At 41.1% G+C, this 18,721-nt stretch overlaps 1 protein-coding gene across 1 annotated transcript in view; it reads left to right on the top strand.

Moving 5' to 3' along the window:
* The window catches only part of PKHD1 (PKHD1 ciliary IPT domain containing fibrocystin/polyductin), a 271,462-nt gene that overhangs the window by 57,566 nt on the left and 195,175 nt on the right, over positions 1–18,721 (top strand). Inside the window, exons 34-35 of the mRNA XM_074820252.1 lie at positions 4,722–4,935; positions 9,362–9,512. Coding sequence (XP_074676353.1) covers positions 4,722–4,935; positions 9,362–9,512 — 365 coding nt within the window. The remainder of the gene's footprint in view (positions 1–4,721; positions 4,936–9,361; positions 9,513–18,721) is intronic.

Raw genomic sequence — 18,721 nt, 5'->3', positions numbered from 1 at the left:
AAACCCCAGACCCCAAAGTCTTTAAAGGTCTGGTGAAGAGATAACTGGCTTGATCACGAGAGCTTTCCCCTTCTCTTGTTCTTGCTTTGTTACTCATGTCACAGCACTGTTGATGAGTGCAAATACAGCTGTGGACTCTGTACAGCTCAGGTTAAATTTACAGAACACATGGTTAATGTCTGTGGGATTGAATTGTGCTCCTGTGAAAGATGGGAAGACTGGTAGGAAGCTTGGGGCAGGTGAAAAAATAACTGAACATTCCTATTAGGTGATATTAGGGTAGGTATCATATGTAAGTTTTGCAGCTAGCCAGTACCTGAGATTGTATGTTTGACATTGGGGTGAGGGTGAAGAAGGCACTTTCAAAAAGAAGTGAACTGATAAGAAGATCCATCTGGGAAAAAGCTGAGTCTGATTTGCCTGGTTGCATCAGTGTGCTTGGAATAACAGGTCTGGCTGTATGGCTTTGATGTGACAGCTTTTGGGATCTTTGTTACTGAGTCCTGGACCTACCGTTAGGTAAATTACATTGATAAAAGCGGATGTTTAGGGGAGAGGATTTAGATTAAAGGCTAGAAATTAAATGAGACTGGTTTAAAAGGAGGAGAAACATGGCTTGATGGAGCTCTTCATATGGGGCCAGAGAGGAATGAGTTTTGGTTGCAGCAGTGCAGATGAACCAAGGAGATGCACCGAGCTGGGACCAAGGGGGACTATAGCCAGGGAAATGGGGTGATTTGTATGGGTAAATGCAGAAGATAATGAAGAGGATGTGTTGTGGCAATTGAGACCTCAGCAGAAGCCAGGGTCTCTGATGTTTATTGTGGAGATCAAACCAAAGGATCCGAATGGTCCCTTCTGTCTTTCAAATCTGGAAATGAAATTAAGAAAGAGGAAAAAGAAATTCATATTGATTGCACCTCAGGAACTTTCTGACAGTGAGATCTATCAGGCGATGGAATAGATGCTTGCAAAAGTCACCTCTTGGGACTTCTGAAACTCAGCTGTGCAAAATGATTGTTTCCTAGGGAACAATTCTTCATTGGTAGAGGTTGGACTTGGTTAACAGGTCTCTTTTTTCCGCTCCCTTTTCTTTTTTTTTTTCTTCTTTTTTTAGCTTTTGTCTTCTCTGATAAGCACATGTTACTGTTGTGCTCTGCAGTCCGTTTTGTGAGCAGAGGATAACGGAGGATGTGCGGTTTGGCACCGGGACTCCTTGGGCAGTTGTTCAATCAATCTGCAGCTGCCCTTGGAACTCCTGTAGGTTTTAGCCTCATCACATGTCCAGCAGTTGTTATTAAACAGTGACCCAGAACAAAGCCCTTGTGCTGAGCATCCCAGGATCCTGGCTTAAGCCAGAGTATCCCTCAAAGACAGGGTTGGGGGCAGTCAGTCCCTAACCCATTACCAACATGCAGAGATTTGGCTGCCATTGTGTCTGATCTCAAAAGAGAAGCTGTGATGGGATGAATGCATTCATCTCAGTGATGGGATTGTATTACATGTGATTAGCGGGTTTTGTCTTTATAGGGAACATAAAGCATAAAGAAGCTTCATTTTGGGGTTTGAACGCTAACCAATTAAACAAGGAGAAGAATTGTGTCCCAGAACAAGCAGACTATACTTTTAGGACATACTAAGTGTGTTGCAATCTTTAGTTGACATTTTCTGTTACTGTTGTGGCAGGAGATAATGACGCTAGTAATACCAAGAGATATTTGCATTTAATGGTCAGAGGAAGGGGAATGAAAGGCCAAGACTTCCTCCTAACTAAAAAGTATTAAATCCTTTGGAAAGAGGGGAATAGGAGGACCTCAGACACCCCCAAAGAAGGAATGAGAAATGGACATCTCCCAGAAGAGCGGTATTTCCAGCAGACAGACAGGAGTTGTAGGGTGTGAAGAGGAGATCCCTACCTCCTTTCACCTGAGAGGGAGAAAGCAGTCCTAGGTTTGATTCTGGAGTGTGTACATTAAGCAGAGTTTTCTTGGAATTTGCTTCCATCACTCTATAACCCTTTGTAACCATGTTCTTTAGCTTAGATTTTATAAATTAACACCTTCGTTTGCCTGGTTTGATTTAAAAATTATTTCAGCATTTGGAAGAATAAAAGGCCTCATGTTCCTGCAGTCATGATAACATTGAGATGAGGGCAGTGGAGCACATCAGAAATGCCCAATTTCCACATAACATTTTGGGGGTATCCAAAAGGTGACAGGTTGTTCTGCTGAGCTCTAAGGGCTGTGCAGGAAATACCTTCCAGTGACCTACGTTAGCAGGCAAGTTATATGACAGCAGCAAGGTATTGAGGAAAATATTCACATCCTGAGATTCTGTGGGTCATTTCTAACATTCATCCTAAAATAGGATTCAGTTGTTTTCCACCTAGAAAAACTCTGCCATATTCTCTTCAAGACCACAAAAGGAAACCAAAGCCTCTTTTGATTAGCTCAGCAACCTGTTGTTTTTGTTCTTAAACTGTGGAATGTAAATTTAATCTTCCTTTGACCACCCACCTTCAGAAGGTAGTCAAACACTGGAACAGGCTTCCTAGAGAGGTGATCGATGCCCCAAGACTGTCAGTGTTCAAGAGGCATTTGGACAATGCCTTTAATAATATACTTTAAGTTTTGGTTAGCCCTGAAGTGATCAGGCAGTTGGACTAGAAGATCTGGGTAGGTCCCTTTCAACTGAAAATATTCTGTTGTAGTCTAGTCTAGTCTAATTGTGCACTAGTATTGCTCTAGTCGGTTATTCATCTAAGGTAGCTGTATGTTCTCCATTACCACATCTGAGCTTATCACAGCCTTTCGTGTCACTAATAGAATAAAATAGTAAGCCAGGAGATGTTATATCCTATTATAAAAGGGAAACAAATTCTTCAGTCCACAGAAAGTTGTGGGTTTGTGGAAAGGGCAGTGCCATCACTGCTTGGATGTCCTTCATCTTTGCTAGTTTTGAGCAGTTCTCAGACTCTCACTGGCTGAAAAAAAAGCATACATGCATCTCTTTTGGATAAATTCCTGTAATGAATTGGTTCTGCTGCAGGTTGTTGCAAAGGCAAGTTCTTTGTAGTATTTAGTCCTCTTGGATGGTATTCATTTGCCAAAACAGATATCTAGTGCCACTTAAAATGCCCTTGGAATGGCAGCCTGGCCTCAAGTAAGACACAAGGCTTCTGTGGGAACTATAGAACAGCGGAGGTGGCTCTAGACATAATTTCTGGACAATAAAAGCAAAATACAGGCATGGTGCCATCATTCCTTTAGGCTTCTCTGTCTGTTACTTGTGTCTCTTATGCTTATATGCAGGTCTTCGAGGCAGGGATTGTGTTTGGCTGTGTTTGAATGGATACCGAGCAAGAGAATTGTCACTGGATTTGGAGAAGGAAAGAGATTAAGCATATTGCAAAATGTGTGAAGTAATGATGTGGGTAACCTTTTTCTTATCCTAAATCCAGAGAAGAAAAATACAGAAAAATTGTGAACTCTCTCTCTGAAGTTCAAAGCATATGAAATGCTAGGTTTTAATATTTCAAAAACACCTTAAACATTAAACAGTTATAAACTTTTCAAAAATACTCCATATGAAATAATAATTTTTAGCAAAAAGCGTTAAATCTTTTAACACAAGAAATACAGCATTTTCATATTTTTACCATCTCAAAACCCATTTACAGAATTGCTTAGTAGCTAAGACATTCATTGACAATGACACTTTCCCAGCAAACAAGATACCTTTTGAACAAACTGGAACTTAAAAAAGCAAACAAAAAAAATCCTTTCTTGATAAATTCCCATCGATTGCTTTTCTGATACTTGAGGAACACTCTTGGATACCGCAGTGTGGACTGTAATACTGTCCACAGACCTTTTCAGGAGTTCATCATCAACTTAATCAAACAACTGTTTGATTAATTCAGGATTAATGACAATTCTCCAAAAGTCTTGACATGTTCAGGGTTTCGAAAGAAACAGTTTTGATCTCCAGCATGGTTTAATGCTTAAAGGAATCCTCTTTTTAAATTATTAAATCCAAACATTTCAACTGATCTGAACTTCAGTGACAGTTCATAATATTTTTTTTTTTTAGCATTTTTGTCTGGGTTTAGAATAAGAAAATCTAATTTCTGTTCACACCACTTATTCCTTAAATATGCCTCCAAGCAAAGCAGCTGCTCCCATTACACTTCCTACCACATCCATGGAGTCAAACTTGGACCAAGTCTTTAGACACACTCAGGTACAAAGCAAGGTGGGAGAACCCAGTTCACACAAGTTCCTCAGAAACCCTCCAAGCTGTGACAATGCTTTCCAAAACCTGTTTCTGGATTTTGAAGTTGTGATAGATGTCAAATTGTCACATCTCCCTAGTAAAAGATTTGTGCCTTATGCCTGATCTGTAAACCACGGTCTATCTTCCCCAGAAGAAATGGTCACGCTCGTGTCTTATCACTTATGTCACCTGGACAGAGCAATTTGATTCCAAAGACCATCCTGATGCTCAGCGCACAAAGGAGGTTATATGCTTGCTTACAGAAACCAAAAGGGGCTGAAGGAGTTGCATGAGGACCTACTCATCCTCAAAAAGGGCGCACCGAAAGAGAGGTTGAGACGCGCACATCAGGAATCCAGAATGACAACTGTTGGTAGCTAAAATATGCTTATATCAGTGGTGTGTAAGCTGGTTTGGGTTATCATTTTCCTTTCCTGTCTTTGCAGCTTCTTTGTCCGTTCTCTGTGGCCTGACACATTCTTCTGTTGACTGCCGAGAAGACAGAGCCACCTTCATTGAATGTGATATCCAAGTCACGGTGGGTTCCTACCACCAGACAGGAACTGTGTCTTACCTGTATGTCTGTGAAGACAGGCCACCTCAGTGGCACTGGAGGGACATCAACCCACCCCAGAGGCGTTTTGCTGGACTCTTTGCCAGGTTAGTGCTGTGTTTCTGCAACAGCTGAGTGGGCCCATCCATGAGTAAGGTTCCCCAGAAGGTATTCCACCTTTTGCAGAATTGGTCCCTGCCAAATGATGGACTGAAGGAGCAAATTTCTAATTCTTAGGTTGATACCAATGGAGCAATTTAGCCTTGAGACCACTAGAGAGCTCTGCTGGGTTGTGAAATTAATTCCTTGTGTCTATCAAAGCATCTCTAGTCCCCCCTCCTTCCCTCCCATCTTTTTAAAGTGTTTGAGAGACATCAGAAAATCCATCTCGTAAACAGCCTGCTTTGTTCCTTCTTAGGTTTTAATATTTATCTTCTGATCCAAAGCAACATCTGGTGGATGCCAATGGGGAAAAAGATTAGGCATTATGAAAAGCAGAACTCTTTTTTTTTTTTTTTCCTTTTTTTTTTTTTTTTCCCCTTCCTCTCTCTAAGCAGTTTCATGAGTAGAAAGTCACAGAGAAAATTCAGCAGGCTGTGCAATATTTACTCAGCAAGGGTGCTCAGGCACTTACTCAAGGCTCAGGCTTTGCAAATCCAAGGCCAAGTTGCCCAGGAGTATAAATTGGTACCATTGCCTTTAATGGAGTGGTGGGGATTTATACCTGTGGAGCATTTACTTCTAGGAGTAAGAGGGAGGTCTGAATTAAGGAATAAACAGATGAACAAAACTTTCCAAAAGACACTAAACAAATTGAGAATTAGAATATCACTGCAATGTGTTGCCCATGATTTACTGTACATGGTGAACCCATTCCCGGGTGATGCATGATGCTACAGTCCAGCTATTTCAATAGAGTTGCAGAGATTTGGTCCTCAACTTTATCTGGTCCTTATGTCACAGCTGGTGTTGGGAGTTACCAAAGGGAGTTCTGAATGCCCTGTGTTGAGGGAAGAAAACCAACTGGAATTTAGTGAACAAAGACAGCAAGATATGAGTTGCACATTTTTTTTTAACGTTTCAAAACAAAAAAAAAGTTTTATACAGTTACAGTATCTGCCTGTCAGTCTGTCATTTTTCAATTTGATATGGGTTTCATAAGGGATGGATGTCTTAAGAATTATGAAATTCTTGTCAGTTTTGAGAAAATCTGTGTTAGGCAGAAAGAAATTATTTTCTTTTTGAGGGAGAGGAAGGCAGAATTCTGCCCTGATCTGTTGTTTGCCAGCAAACTGCAGGCCAGGCAGCAGATTTGGACAGCTGATGTGTCCAAAGTCACATTGTGCATCGGTAATGTCCTATAACATCCTAGGAGATGGGGGGGGACAGTTGGGGGAGACAAGAGTGGGGAGACTTAGAGGGTGAAAAAAAATAATCCTGAAGTTAAACTAATTTAATCAGTTCTATTACTCCCAGAATGATTTGTTTCAAAACAAGAAACCCTTGTCTAGCTGAACTTTGCTTTTCTTTTGCTCACACCAGTGTAACCCTGAACCAGGTAACCTACAAACCTGAGAGCAACAGGGCAACCCAACATCTGGCTCTTTGGTTTTTTGTTCCCTAGGTATCAAAACTGTGCTCAGCTTTTTACTGATAAAAAATGCAGCTGCAATGAGTCTATTCCTATGATTATTTTCCTTCTTGCTCCTTTTCTGGGTTTGGGCTGCTATGGTGGAGGGTAAAGTCATGCAGTCCATTTGCTGATAGCTTCCTTATTGTTTTTCACTGTGATCTTGTCCAATTTAATTGTGAATGTCCCAGAGATAGTGTTTATTATCCTGCAGGGAATCCTATCAGTGAGATATTTCTGACTCAAATCAATCAACTTTTTCTTACCTACAATTTTCCCACTCTTCCAACTTCTTCAACATTTTCGTTATTATCATTATCTTTTCCACCTACTGTGCACGTGCTTGTCTAGTAGAAATTAAAACTTGGGCTGCTGAGGAATTTTCCAGAGTACTGATGTTTTTTTTGGTGAACTTATTTCCAAACTGGTTCTTGCTGAAGGGGAGCAGAGGCAAAGAAGATTGATTGATTTCCAGTGAGTTTCCTGATCGGAAGAATCTGGGGAGAAGTAAGGGAAGGGAGTTTAAAGTCATCCAAATTACCTACTTCACAACTTTTGAAAACGTTTTTTCAAATTTCCGTTCAGAGAAATGTCTAATTTCAAAATATTAATAGAATTTTTAGCAAAGTGTTAGGAAATTTAAATCTTCAAACTAGAAAAGAACTATTTTGGGAATTCCTGAAATAATGCACATTGATTGCTGCAATTAATAATAGTAACTAATAATAACAATAATAAAAAATATACAGATTTGAGTTCTGCGCAAATGTTCAAGAGTTAAGACATTTGTCCCAGGATGGGGACAAAACTACTGAAATAATTCCTGGCTTAACTGCACATTAAATCTCTCCTGTTTTTTCTTACAAGTTTCACAGTGGGCTGAATAAAGCATCTCCTAATCTAGGTTGTACTATAACCTATACTTTATGAACACATTATGGCAAATGCATATTCCTTAGAAGAGGTGCAAGTCTTGCCATTAACAACACTGGTACCAAGATAGGTCCCTGAATTCCCTTTAATAAGTCACCCCTTCTTTTCTTGCATTTCCTTTAAACACTGCAAATTGTTACAGTTTTCTAGCATCAAGGTTTTTGGATGCAGTTACTAAAGGACAGGGAGGAATTGGCTCTACCTACAAGCCAAGCTTGTTAACTTTTTGTAAAAAGACAGGAACAACCACTCAGAGGTCCTTGTATTGACTTCAGCGCCTGGCAAATTGGGCCCATGCCCTGCATCTAACCAACAACAACCCCCTCTTGCCTTTTAAAGAGTTGGTTATTTAAAAGATGCAGCTTTTTCTTGTAGCATTAAAAAGAAGTACTATACAGTCTTGAAAGGTAGCCCAGTCCATTGAATTATTTTACAGGACAAGAGCAGTTATCAAAGTGTTGCTATCAAAAGCAAGTGTCGTTCCCTATGGCTGGCTTTTGATTACTGATACAGCAGAGGGAAAGGTTCATTTAAATATAGAAATAAAAATTCACTGTTAAAAAGGTTCAGCTACTTGCAGAAGGGGTTTTTTTGTTTGTTTGGTTGGGGTTTTTTTTTAGTTTCTAATGTGGCTGCTTCTTCTAACACTCTAACCCTGAAAAAGGGCAACAAAACAAATACCCCCTGAATGCACTGTCAGAGCAGCTCTTTGTTTGTACAGTAAGCTGCCACATGCAGCATGGTTTGAAAACTTCAGGTTCATCAAATCATCCTGTCACCCTCTCAACAAAGCTCTGAGTGTTGACTTTCCAATTGGGTCTATTTTGGTAGAACTTAGGCTCCTAACTTTTGCAATTCAGCATATCCTATTAGATGGGACTTTTAGGAACATGAAGGCCACTGAAAATCCTGGACCTACCTATCTGATCCTCTTTTTTGTGAAGTCTGTCCTTTATTAGCTATTCAGAAAAGTGGTATAATTTCTGAGCTCTGTTGATGTTGCTATAACTTATCACCTTTCTGCTCTTCTTCCTAAAGTTGCAGGTGTGTATCTGATGGTGGGGTGGGGAGAGGAGGAAGAAGGAGCAATGGCTGAGGAAGGAATGAAAAGTGACATTGGTTTATCCTGGCCTGCAGAAGTAAATTGGGAAGTTTTCCCCCTCATTTTGAGGGATGTTGGGTCCTATAGCTCCCTGTAACGAAATGCTACCAAAGTCAGCAGCTGTCAGCAGCAAGATGAAGGAAAAAAAAATGTTTCTTCCCTACCACCTTTTCTATTACTTTTTCCCCCTATGCAAGGGGAGGCTTTAGAGCAAATGTCTGTTAGTATAACTGGCACATATATCGAATCTGCTTAGTCTGGGCTGTTAAGTAAGTTTAATTAATTTACTAAGTTAATGTTCCAATGCTAGCAACAAAGCATCATTGCAATCAGCTGGGTAGCAGGAATTGGAACCCCTAAATGAGCTCATTTTTTCACAGTTGGAATTAGGGACCAGTTAGCCAGTTGTGTGGTTTTTCCAATTTCTCCACTTGCCCTAGGGGAGTTGCAAGTTATTCATTCCCTATTGCTAAGTGTGAGTAAGATGGGGAGGGGGGAGACAGGAACAAACCCTACTCCGTGTAGGAGTCCATCTTTGATCCTAACACTGCTGATTCCCTCGCTGTTGTCTGCAGTTATCTTCCTGCCTTGGTCCTAGAATGGCATTTGTAATAGTTTGGAGAAGCAGAAAGGCATCACTGAGAGATATTTACTGCATGTATTTTCATCCTGAGTGTGTGCAGATAAAGGGGGGAAAAACAAATAAACAATAAAAGAATGGAAACAAAATTACAGAAATTTGCAAAGTTTGACAAATGGTGGCCAGGAGTTGCCACAAGCTAATGGCTTGCAATGATTAATAAGAGTAAAAATAATTGCATTTCATTAAGATTGATGACACCCCATTTAACCTCCCTTCTCGTTTCAGCCCTAAAGTGGAAAGAGATGAAGTTCTCATCTATAATAGCTCCTGTAACATTACCATGGAAACTGAGGCAGAGATGGAGTGTGAGGGAGCTAATCAGCCAATTACCGCCAAGATTACTGAGATATGGAAAAACTGGGGCCAGAACACTCAGGTATAATCAAATCTTTTTTACAGACTGATTCAAACAGCTTAAAATTAAATTTGTAATATTGTGTACATTTAAAGGGGGCAAAAAAAAAAAAAAACAATTTAGGCTGAGCAGCAGCAATATATAATATTAAATGCTTTCCAACTTTGAATAGCAGTTCTAATGCAGTGCAGCTGAATTAATGGTTAACTATGGTTAATCATGTATTTTATGAGACATAAATGAGCTTTACCTTATTTTCTGGGCAATGTATATCTTTTTTAATACTTTCTTTTTTATATAAATTCAGTCTGTTCTAAAAGTGTTATTTTCTGTTGCTTGAACAGAAATCTTAGCCATGAGCTACAGGGTTTCAGCTCTCTAGCAGAGACTTAGCATTCAGCATTTGTGCAGCTCTGGTTATACTTGGTTTTTGCTCCTCTTCAGTATCTGAAGTAAAATGGGACAGTCTTCCCAGTGCTATGAGTGAGTATAGCAAGAAGACAGACATATGCAAAGATTTCATTACAAAAAACTATGACTCTAACTAACATCATTGTAAGGCTTTATATCTAAACATGTTCCTTGCAAACCTAAAACGTCCTTTAAGAGTCCTGGTGTTGCAGAGTTTTTGGGGGTGTTGAACTGAATACTGGGTTGTGCCACCTGTGAGAAGAAATTCAGAGAGGCTGGATATTGGGTGAACATCAAATATCCCTTTGTCACCATTCTTTCCTAAGTGAGCAGCTCATGAGGAACGGTGGAGACGTACCACGTACAGGGCAGTACAAGTGGGAAGAGTTACACATCTGACACATGATAAAAACCAAATCTTGTTTTTAATCTATTAAATCAAATTATCATGCAGTCTTCTTAGTATGGTTGAAACCTAGGAAACTGAAGTTCTTTTGTACAGTATTGATGTTAAAGCTACCATAGTAATTTTTATCTCTGCAATGACGTTTCCCCACTCTGCCACCCCACCCAAGAAGTAGCTGCAGTGTCCTGGCAGAGTAATTTTGGTGTGTTTCTAGCATCAGATTCTAGATCTTTTACTAAAAGTCTCTGAATATTTCCCCTGCAAATCTACCTTACATGTGTGTTACTATTACAGCTGAGTATCCTAAAATACAGTTGCTTTCCTTCATTCTGTTAAGGCTGTTCTTGGTCTGTGAAGGAATGTCATATGTAGCCTTTTACCTTTTACATTTGTTTCCTAGTTAGCCTTGCTAGTTATGCTACCAGAAACATGCTCAGCTAAGGAGAAAACCAAACCAAAAAAAAAAAAATTGTTAGGTGTCAACTGCAGGATGCCAGCAAAGGGAAGTGCTCAGGCAAACACCAGACCATATTTTCCTTCCCAAATGTGATAAGGGCATCTCTATCACCTTAAACCTCAGGTTGCAGTGCAGTAGAGCTATTACCTACTGTTGGCTGTGATCTGAAAGCTCAGCTGTGTTACTGTAGTCTCAGTAATGAGATGATGAGAGGTTGCCTTCTGACTCAGGTGGGAGCAAGAATAAGAAGAAGTAGTGAGGTTTGTCCCTGCTGTGGTATTTCTGCTCAGCGTGAGGAAAATCGAGGAAGTCCTAAGTGTTCTGAATGAATTCATTCATTCTAGGGAGAGCAGGACAAAACCAGCAGCACTTTTAGACCTGGGATTTGCTGCCGTTTAATGAACCCAGCGGGCATTTGGAATCATTTTATCCCTCTTCCCAAAACTGGCCTGGGTGAGCAGAGGTGGATGGGTGGGGAGTTCAGATAAATGGTTTCAATTTTGGTCCCTTTCTAGCTGACAGCATCCCGTTAAGATTTACGACCTTGTGCAGCATATGCATGCTTCACTGTAGAGGTTTAAATCATGTCATGTGAACTGGCCTTACCTTTCCAGTGGAAATAATGGTCCCCAGGTTCAGTACCAAGCAGTGAAATGCATTAATAGCACCACGTGCCTTAGGATAATGGTGTTATTAACAGGCAGCACAACTCTGTGTACAAGTAATGGGACTGCATCTCTTTATAATAACATCTGGCACTTCTATTGCACTCTCATGCAAAGATCTCAAAGCACTTCCTAAAAAAATGGGCCTGATCTGTAGCTGTTCTCCACACAGCTACACTGCTCAGTCTTTTGTGTTTTGCCTACTCTTCTGCCAGCTGAATGATGGCCAGGCAGGCTGATAACTCAGCAGTGTCTTAACATAGCTGGGCTTTGTGGGAGGGTTGGGGCAGAGATGATTAGATGATGATGGGGGACCATTAGCTCCAGGATGGCATTGGAAGTAAGAAGAGGCATTTCAGAAAGGCTGAAAGAGGCTTATATCATCAAGAGCATGGAGGGGGCATTGGCAAGAAGAGGGAACAACCTTGGTTCAGAGCAGAAAATAAGCCCTTAAAAGGTTGGGTTTAGGAACTTGAGTCTAAGGGATACAAGCTTTAGGCTGAAGTCACTTTCTCTTCAGTCTTTAGAAGTCACCTAATAGGACCTGTCCATAATTCTTAAAATAATAAGGAAGAGATTAATGAAATAGTTGTGATTTAGTTGGTTGTAAATGAGGCAAACATAGACTGTGAATATGACAAGGTTTTGCAGCAATCTCCTGGTGGCAGAATGCCAGGCAGAAGGCTCCAGAGATGCCTGGGAAGGAGCGTGGTGGGTGTATGGGAGATGCCAGGTTACATGATATCCCCAATAGCGGGGAACGGAACTCCGATGAGATGGTGATCTCTTCCAGGTCTGTGTTTCTATGACATTTTTAGCAGCCCTGTTACTGATAGCTCACAGACATGAACTGGCAACATTGAAGAGAAATCCATGCATAAGGATCCGGGTGTACAGCGAGTGGCAGAGGCATGTCCATCAGCTTGATCTACCTTCTTTGACAAGCAGGAGCCTTCCACTGGAAATAGTCCATTTTTCTCTTGCCTGACTCTGCAGAATGGTATGCAGACAATGAATTCATCCTGGATCTGTGTCTCAGCTTTAATAAAAATTGCATTAAATGGCTATTGTAACTTATCCAGGAATCAGACCTTAGCCATGCTAGTTGAGTTTTAAATAACAATATGTTACCAGACCAAATCCTCCATTTTTCTGGTCACATCCGGAATGTATTATATACTTTACCATGGTTTTCCCTTGTTGTTTCTTTGAATTGCAAGTGCATGTGTAAACCAAGGACACCAAAATTATCTGAAGAGATTAGCAAACACCACAAATGTTCTTTTTCAATGAGTTAATGAAGTAGTTGTCCTTTGAACTTCTTTTATTGTCTTAGATATACAGAAACTTCAAGTACCAGAAGATCATTCTACCTAGATACTAATTCCTCACAGGTGCATTCTCTGCCCCCTCTCTCCCCTCTTTAACTCCTTTTTCCTCTGATAAATACTTATGAAGATCTATTTTAATGAAAATTAAGAGCTTAATTCTAGATACCTTAATTTTTGGATGATCTTCATGTGATGGCTAAGCTTAATTCTGCAGGGAAGAGAGCTCTTCCACCTCTGATTTCAACATAAGTTTTCTTGAAAATTGGGCTGTAGCTATCATCAGAAATTAGAAGGTTATTTTTTGAAAATGGTCTGTCCTCTTCATGTTGTGCATGCTTCTCCCTTGAGTCAGTCACTTGAATCTGCTGTTCAGGTTGAACCCCTTTTGGGCAGGTTCCTCAGTCAGGGAAAACAGCTGTATTTTCTGGAAGGTGACTCAACATCCATCACTTAAGTTTTGTCCCTTCGTGTCTGGTCTGCGAGTTGTTGCTTGCATGGTTACAGTCTGAGCTGGGCTCAACTCTGAATCTAGAGGACCCCCAAAATTTCTAGGAGTTTCGAGCTGCTGGCTGAAGATCTGTGAGGTTGAATGGCAGACTTCATGAAATTTGAGTTCACCAGCTTGGACTTTTCCTGGGGTCTGGTCTGTGCCCGATCATCCCCCAGAGAATAGCTTTTATGGATTTCTTTAGAAACTGATATAGACCCTTGCCTAATTTTGTGTTCGAAGTACTTGCCCCTGTATGACTTAATTAGGTCACACGAAGTAAGCAGCAGCCTCTGCTCCACTGTTGCATTTGGCATCATTAGTGTTTGTAACTTGCTCCATTATTATCCAAGGAAGAGTTGCAGAATTATTTTTATATCGGTATATAATGCAATTTAGCCTACTGAAAGGAGGGGGGAAAAAAATAAAAAGGAAAAAAAAAAATCCAGCACTGATTGTATATCCCACAGGACTTAATTAGTTCACAGTTTCACGATACACTGGATAATGGGAAGATATGAATTAAATAATAAAAGGGAAAAGAAAAGTTCTAATGCTCACTCAGTACCTGTCCACTTCCACCTTGGCTGCATAATGAGATGTCAGCTACCGTGACACTGATGAGACATGCAAAACACACTGATAACACACGTGAAGGATGCTCCTGGGAAGGTTTGACCAGGCTCGGGTGTCTCCGAACCCATTATGCTTAGTGAGCCTTCAGATTATTATTCCGGATCACTGGACCAGACCTAATCATCATGCAAGCATGCTGTTTGAGCAGTGTTTCCCTGCCCTGACTCCCCCTCCTCCTCTGGCCCAGATGGGTGATATAATGTTCGTCAGAGGGCAGATGCCATGTATATTAAGTCAGTCGTAGGGAAGCTGAACTGGTATACTAGTGAATTCTCTACAACCCAACCCTCGAGGGGTCCCTATTAAGAAATAGAAGGCTAATAAAAAATAACTTGCTAGATAAAAATGCCATCCTGGATTATGACTCTGCCTGAGTATGCTGTGCTGCTTTTAGTTTGTTTTTAAATAGGGCATTAAGGGAAGGTCTTGAGATTTAAGAAGTAGCTTAGAGTATTGAGGATCTGTGAATTCTTAGCTTGCTGATTGATACTGGGATAACTGCTTTGTTCGCCTCTCAACACAAAGAAAAGAACCCACAAAGGCTATGTCTGAGATATGTAGAGTCACCTAAGAGATCCTTGCTGTTCAACTTCCACTTAATGTAATCAGGACTAGCTCTCCAAATCCCTTGGATTCCTCTGCATATTTTAGTATTACTTCTTTCTTTTTTTTGCCCTTATTTTCCCCATTTACCACCTCTCTGGATGCCACAGTATTTGGACGTGAGGAAGGAGATGAGATAATTTTGCCTGTTAGAGATATTTGGTACTTTTTAAAGGTGGCAAATCCTAAGCAGTTTTCTGGGGAGCATAAAAGGCTCTCTGGAAGCACAGAGCACTCTTGACACAAAGGGCTGTTACTTTATTTTTCACAGCAGCACGGGTGCTGAATATCTCAAGTGTGTTGTTGTCCATCTGTGAGGGTTACAAGTGATGGGGGGTGACTCTTCCTTGCAGGGCCAGCAGGCTCTTTGCAGTCTACATGGTAGGTATGTGATGCTCTTTCACTCTCATTTTAGTGCCATCCTCACATTGCATGGACATTAGATGGGTGCATTTTTGAGGGTGAAGGGCTCATAGTCGGTTGCCTTTGCTTGTAAACATGTGCAGGCTTCCAGTTTGTGGTCAGATATATTTATAAGTATCTTCTGTTTAAAAAAAATATTTTTAAAAATCCAGTAACTTCAGTAAAGCACCAGTGCCTAAGGGTGGAGGTGAGGTGTTGTCTTTCAAACTTTTTTTCTTTGCCTTCTGAGATTGGTACAGCCCTGGCATACCTTTATTCCTGTGCTCTGTCCCTTTGGTGTCCTTTGGCTGTCCACATCCACCTCCACCTGCCCCCCTCCTCCTACACTGTCCTTTTTTTCCTGGAGCAGCAAAAGGTGCCAGAAAGTGTCAATAATACTCTCTCTGCCTTCTCCAGTGCTCCTCTTTCCTGTAATACCCACGAGGAAAACCACTACACCAATTTGAGACTGGTTAAGCAGGGTATGGATGAAACACATTGCCTGCAAGAATGGAGGCATCCTGGTCTGAGTGGGAGCCCACGAATGAGCTCTGGCACCATAGAGCTGGGGACATCAGGTTTGTGCTTGCTCCCCCTTGGTGCGAGGGAAGCAGTGCTCCCCGCCCTGCATTGCTGTTCTGTGGAGACAGATGCTAAAAGGTGGCATTTCCTCCTCACCTTTCTTACCTTTGGGGCAGAAAAGTTTACAGGGGAAGCAAACAGCAAGTTCCAGCTTGATATGTAGTTGGTTTGTAAGGGTTAATGAAACAGCTCCCCACTTTTCAACCTGAGGGAGAATTATAGTAAAATATGATATTTCATTCCTGTGTATCCCTTTAGATCCTGTAAAACCAAGGATCCCTTTATTTGGCCTCAGTGATCACATCTCACAGAGGCTGGGGAATAGTTTTGTCTGACTACAGCTGATTAGGGAGCATCCTGACAGAACGTGGCATTTTGGTGTCTTTGGCTCTGAGCAGGGATGCTGGGTGCTTTGGCACTGCAAATAGCCAAAAATAACCATGTCACACAGGACGGCATGTCAGGAGTAGGACTAGATGAAACTCTTCTAAAATATTGTGTGTATATTTTTCATAAATACGCATTTTTAACAGACCAGTAAGCCCACCCTTGCATCTCCATGTTCCCTATTTCTTAACCTGCTAGCTTGGTCACAGTGTTATTTTCAGAAGGGGGTGGGGAATGCAGCGAAATGAACCAAGATTTGCAAGCCTCACAGAAAGGAAATGGAGGAGTCCATAATAATCTAATAAAAATAAAACCACAAGGCCAGTCTTGGGGTGCGGATGCTATCAGAGCAGAGAGAGGTACCATCTGCAAGGTTGTTAAGATGTAGAGAACCAAGATGGCCTCCACAGTAACCACAGGCAATGTGAAGAGATAAATGGTTGACCCGAGCCCGTGTCAGGCTAGGATTGATGCCACTATCAGCCCTAGTGCCTTTGCAATGATTTTTTAAAAAATCTCTGATAGAGTGTGTTATCTAGTTACTGGCACGAGGGCAATGGCCTGGAGGCAGCAAGGAGGAGGGGGGAGGAAGAAGGAGAGGAGGAGAGAGAGAAAGAAAAAAAGGTCATTCCAGGAGGACAATCTCTGTTGGACTAAATGAGAAAATAAGGGCCTTGCTCTGTAAGGGGGAGGTAAATAAATAAATAATTAAAAAAGTGGCTGCTAGGTGTGTGAGAAAAGGATAAGCAAAATTGCTTCCTTTTTTTTTTCTTTCTCCTTCTCTCTCTTTTTTTTTTTTTTTTTTTTTAATGGGATCGGCCTTGGGCTGCAATGGGAAATTTAGGAGATGTGCTTGTAGTGTGCTTTTTTTCCTTTAACTTTTAGCTTCCTGATTTGAGGTTTAACTCTTTCCTCTCCTGCTGTCAGATCAAAAATGAAGGACTGAACTGTAGTTTTTGTTTTCCCCAATTTGGACATCCTCTTGTTTTTGGTTTGTTGGTGTTGGTTTTTTTGTTTTTTTTTTTCTTCTTCCCAATCCCACCATCTTTCTAGTGTCCCTGATAAGACTGCTTCCTAAATTGCACATGTCTTTTCAGGAAGCCCTCTTCTCCCCATCACTCATATTGCTGCACTAGAGGTGTGTTGGAAGTTACCCCCAGGATGGGATGCCATTATCCCCAGGATGGGATGCCAGCCCCCTATAACTCACAGCATATCAAAGACTTTCTACTCACATTTAAACACACCCATGTGAAATAAGAACTGAGCATGGCTCATTTTAATAGAACTGTTCTCCTTCTCCCCCCTCCATTTATTCCTGCTCCCCACCCTTAAAGAGAAACACAGATTCAGAGTGAAAAGTGTCATTTTGGAGGTGCTCCTCCAGGGAACAGAAAGCAAATCTTTCCCTTCCCGCACAAAGGGAAGGCTCAAATTAAGGTCAGGAGGGTGCGGGAAGCCTTCCTGAGGGACTGTGGGCACGTTTTCTCTTCGCTTGCTCCCAGGCTCTTGCACAGTCTTGCTGCCACTTTCCTGTTTAATTATGACAGTGAATTTAATTGACTCCTTCAGCGTTTAAGCAGTTTTGGAGGGGGAAGGATCATCTGTGATTGAAGGCATGGTTCTGGTTCTCTCTGTGGGACTCACTCTCAATTTGGGGGAAGGGGCTGGGAGTGTTTGATGCTTGGGTCCGTGCTGGGGTGCACAGCCTTGGGCTCTGGGTGAAGTCTGAGGGAAGCTTTCTCCATCTCCCCATCTGTAATTCAACTGGAAAAAGGCTGAGCTCCTTGAAGACACACATAACCCAGACTTGTTCTTCTGCACTGGAGGGTGGCTTAATGTTTCTGAAGGTCTTGCCCCTCCTTAGTTGTGATGTGGGCTGAGGATGCTTTCAGACTTGCATCACTAACATAGGACTCTATGTCACCGTATGACTTCATGTTGTCTCCCCAATCCCAAACAGAGCAATATTGTGGACTTGATGCTTCACACAAGAGTCTTATGTGCAACAGAGACATTGGCTGACTTATAACCACTTCCCAAATGTTTCTGGGGCCTGGTTTGGCACCAGCAAGGACTGGGCATGTGTTCACCCTGTTTTGAAAGCTAGGAGATTTTAGTAGCATGGACTTGGCCAGAGTGGGATCATTGGAGGGGTCTTTAATGTGGTTGGACCATGCATAGAGATGCTATCTTCGTGCTATTCAAGCACCACCAAAAACATGTGGCCAAGACTGAGAACTGGGTTTGACCATGGTGTTGGAGACTGCTCCTGGTTTGAAGCACTGAAATGCAAGATCTGGAGGTAGAGGGTGTTTCCCTTTAGACTTGAGAAATAATCAGAGCATTTTATTTTATTTTATTTTATTTTTTATTTTATTTTTTATTTTATTCTTTATTTTTTATTTTATTTTTTATTTTATATTTTATTTTATATTTTATTTTATATTTTATTTTATATTTTATATTTTATTTTTTTATTTATTATATTTTATTTTTATGTTTTCTTGGTGCTTTATTTTAGGCACCTAACACCACGCTAAGGCCCTGATTGACATGTGAATACTCAGTTCTGAACAAATTTTTAAACCTTCCTTTTGATGACCTTGTTCCCTCATCCACATCAAAATTAATTGGATTTAATCATCCAAAATGCTGAGCCTACACATGTGTTGATATGTGTAAGGTGCCGTGGTGGCTCTATATTCCTGCAAGTTGCTCCTAATGACTGGTGGTTTGTTCATGGACATTTATGCAGGAGAAAAACTTGCTGCATTTCTACAAAGCCACAGAGTTCTCAGGGACATTTACTCATTTGGATAAGCACTGGCAGGATATGGGACAGTAACGCAGGTGAGCTGGT

This window comes from Strix aluco, chromosome 3 (genome assembly GCF_031877795.1).
Source record: "Strix aluco isolate bStrAlu1 chromosome 3, bStrAlu1.hap1, whole genome shotgun sequence".
Classification (NCBI taxonomy): domain Eukaryota; kingdom Metazoa; phylum Chordata; class Aves; order Strigiformes; family Strigidae; genus Strix; species Strix aluco.
This window is presented reverse-complemented; position numbering and strand designations above follow the sequence as displayed.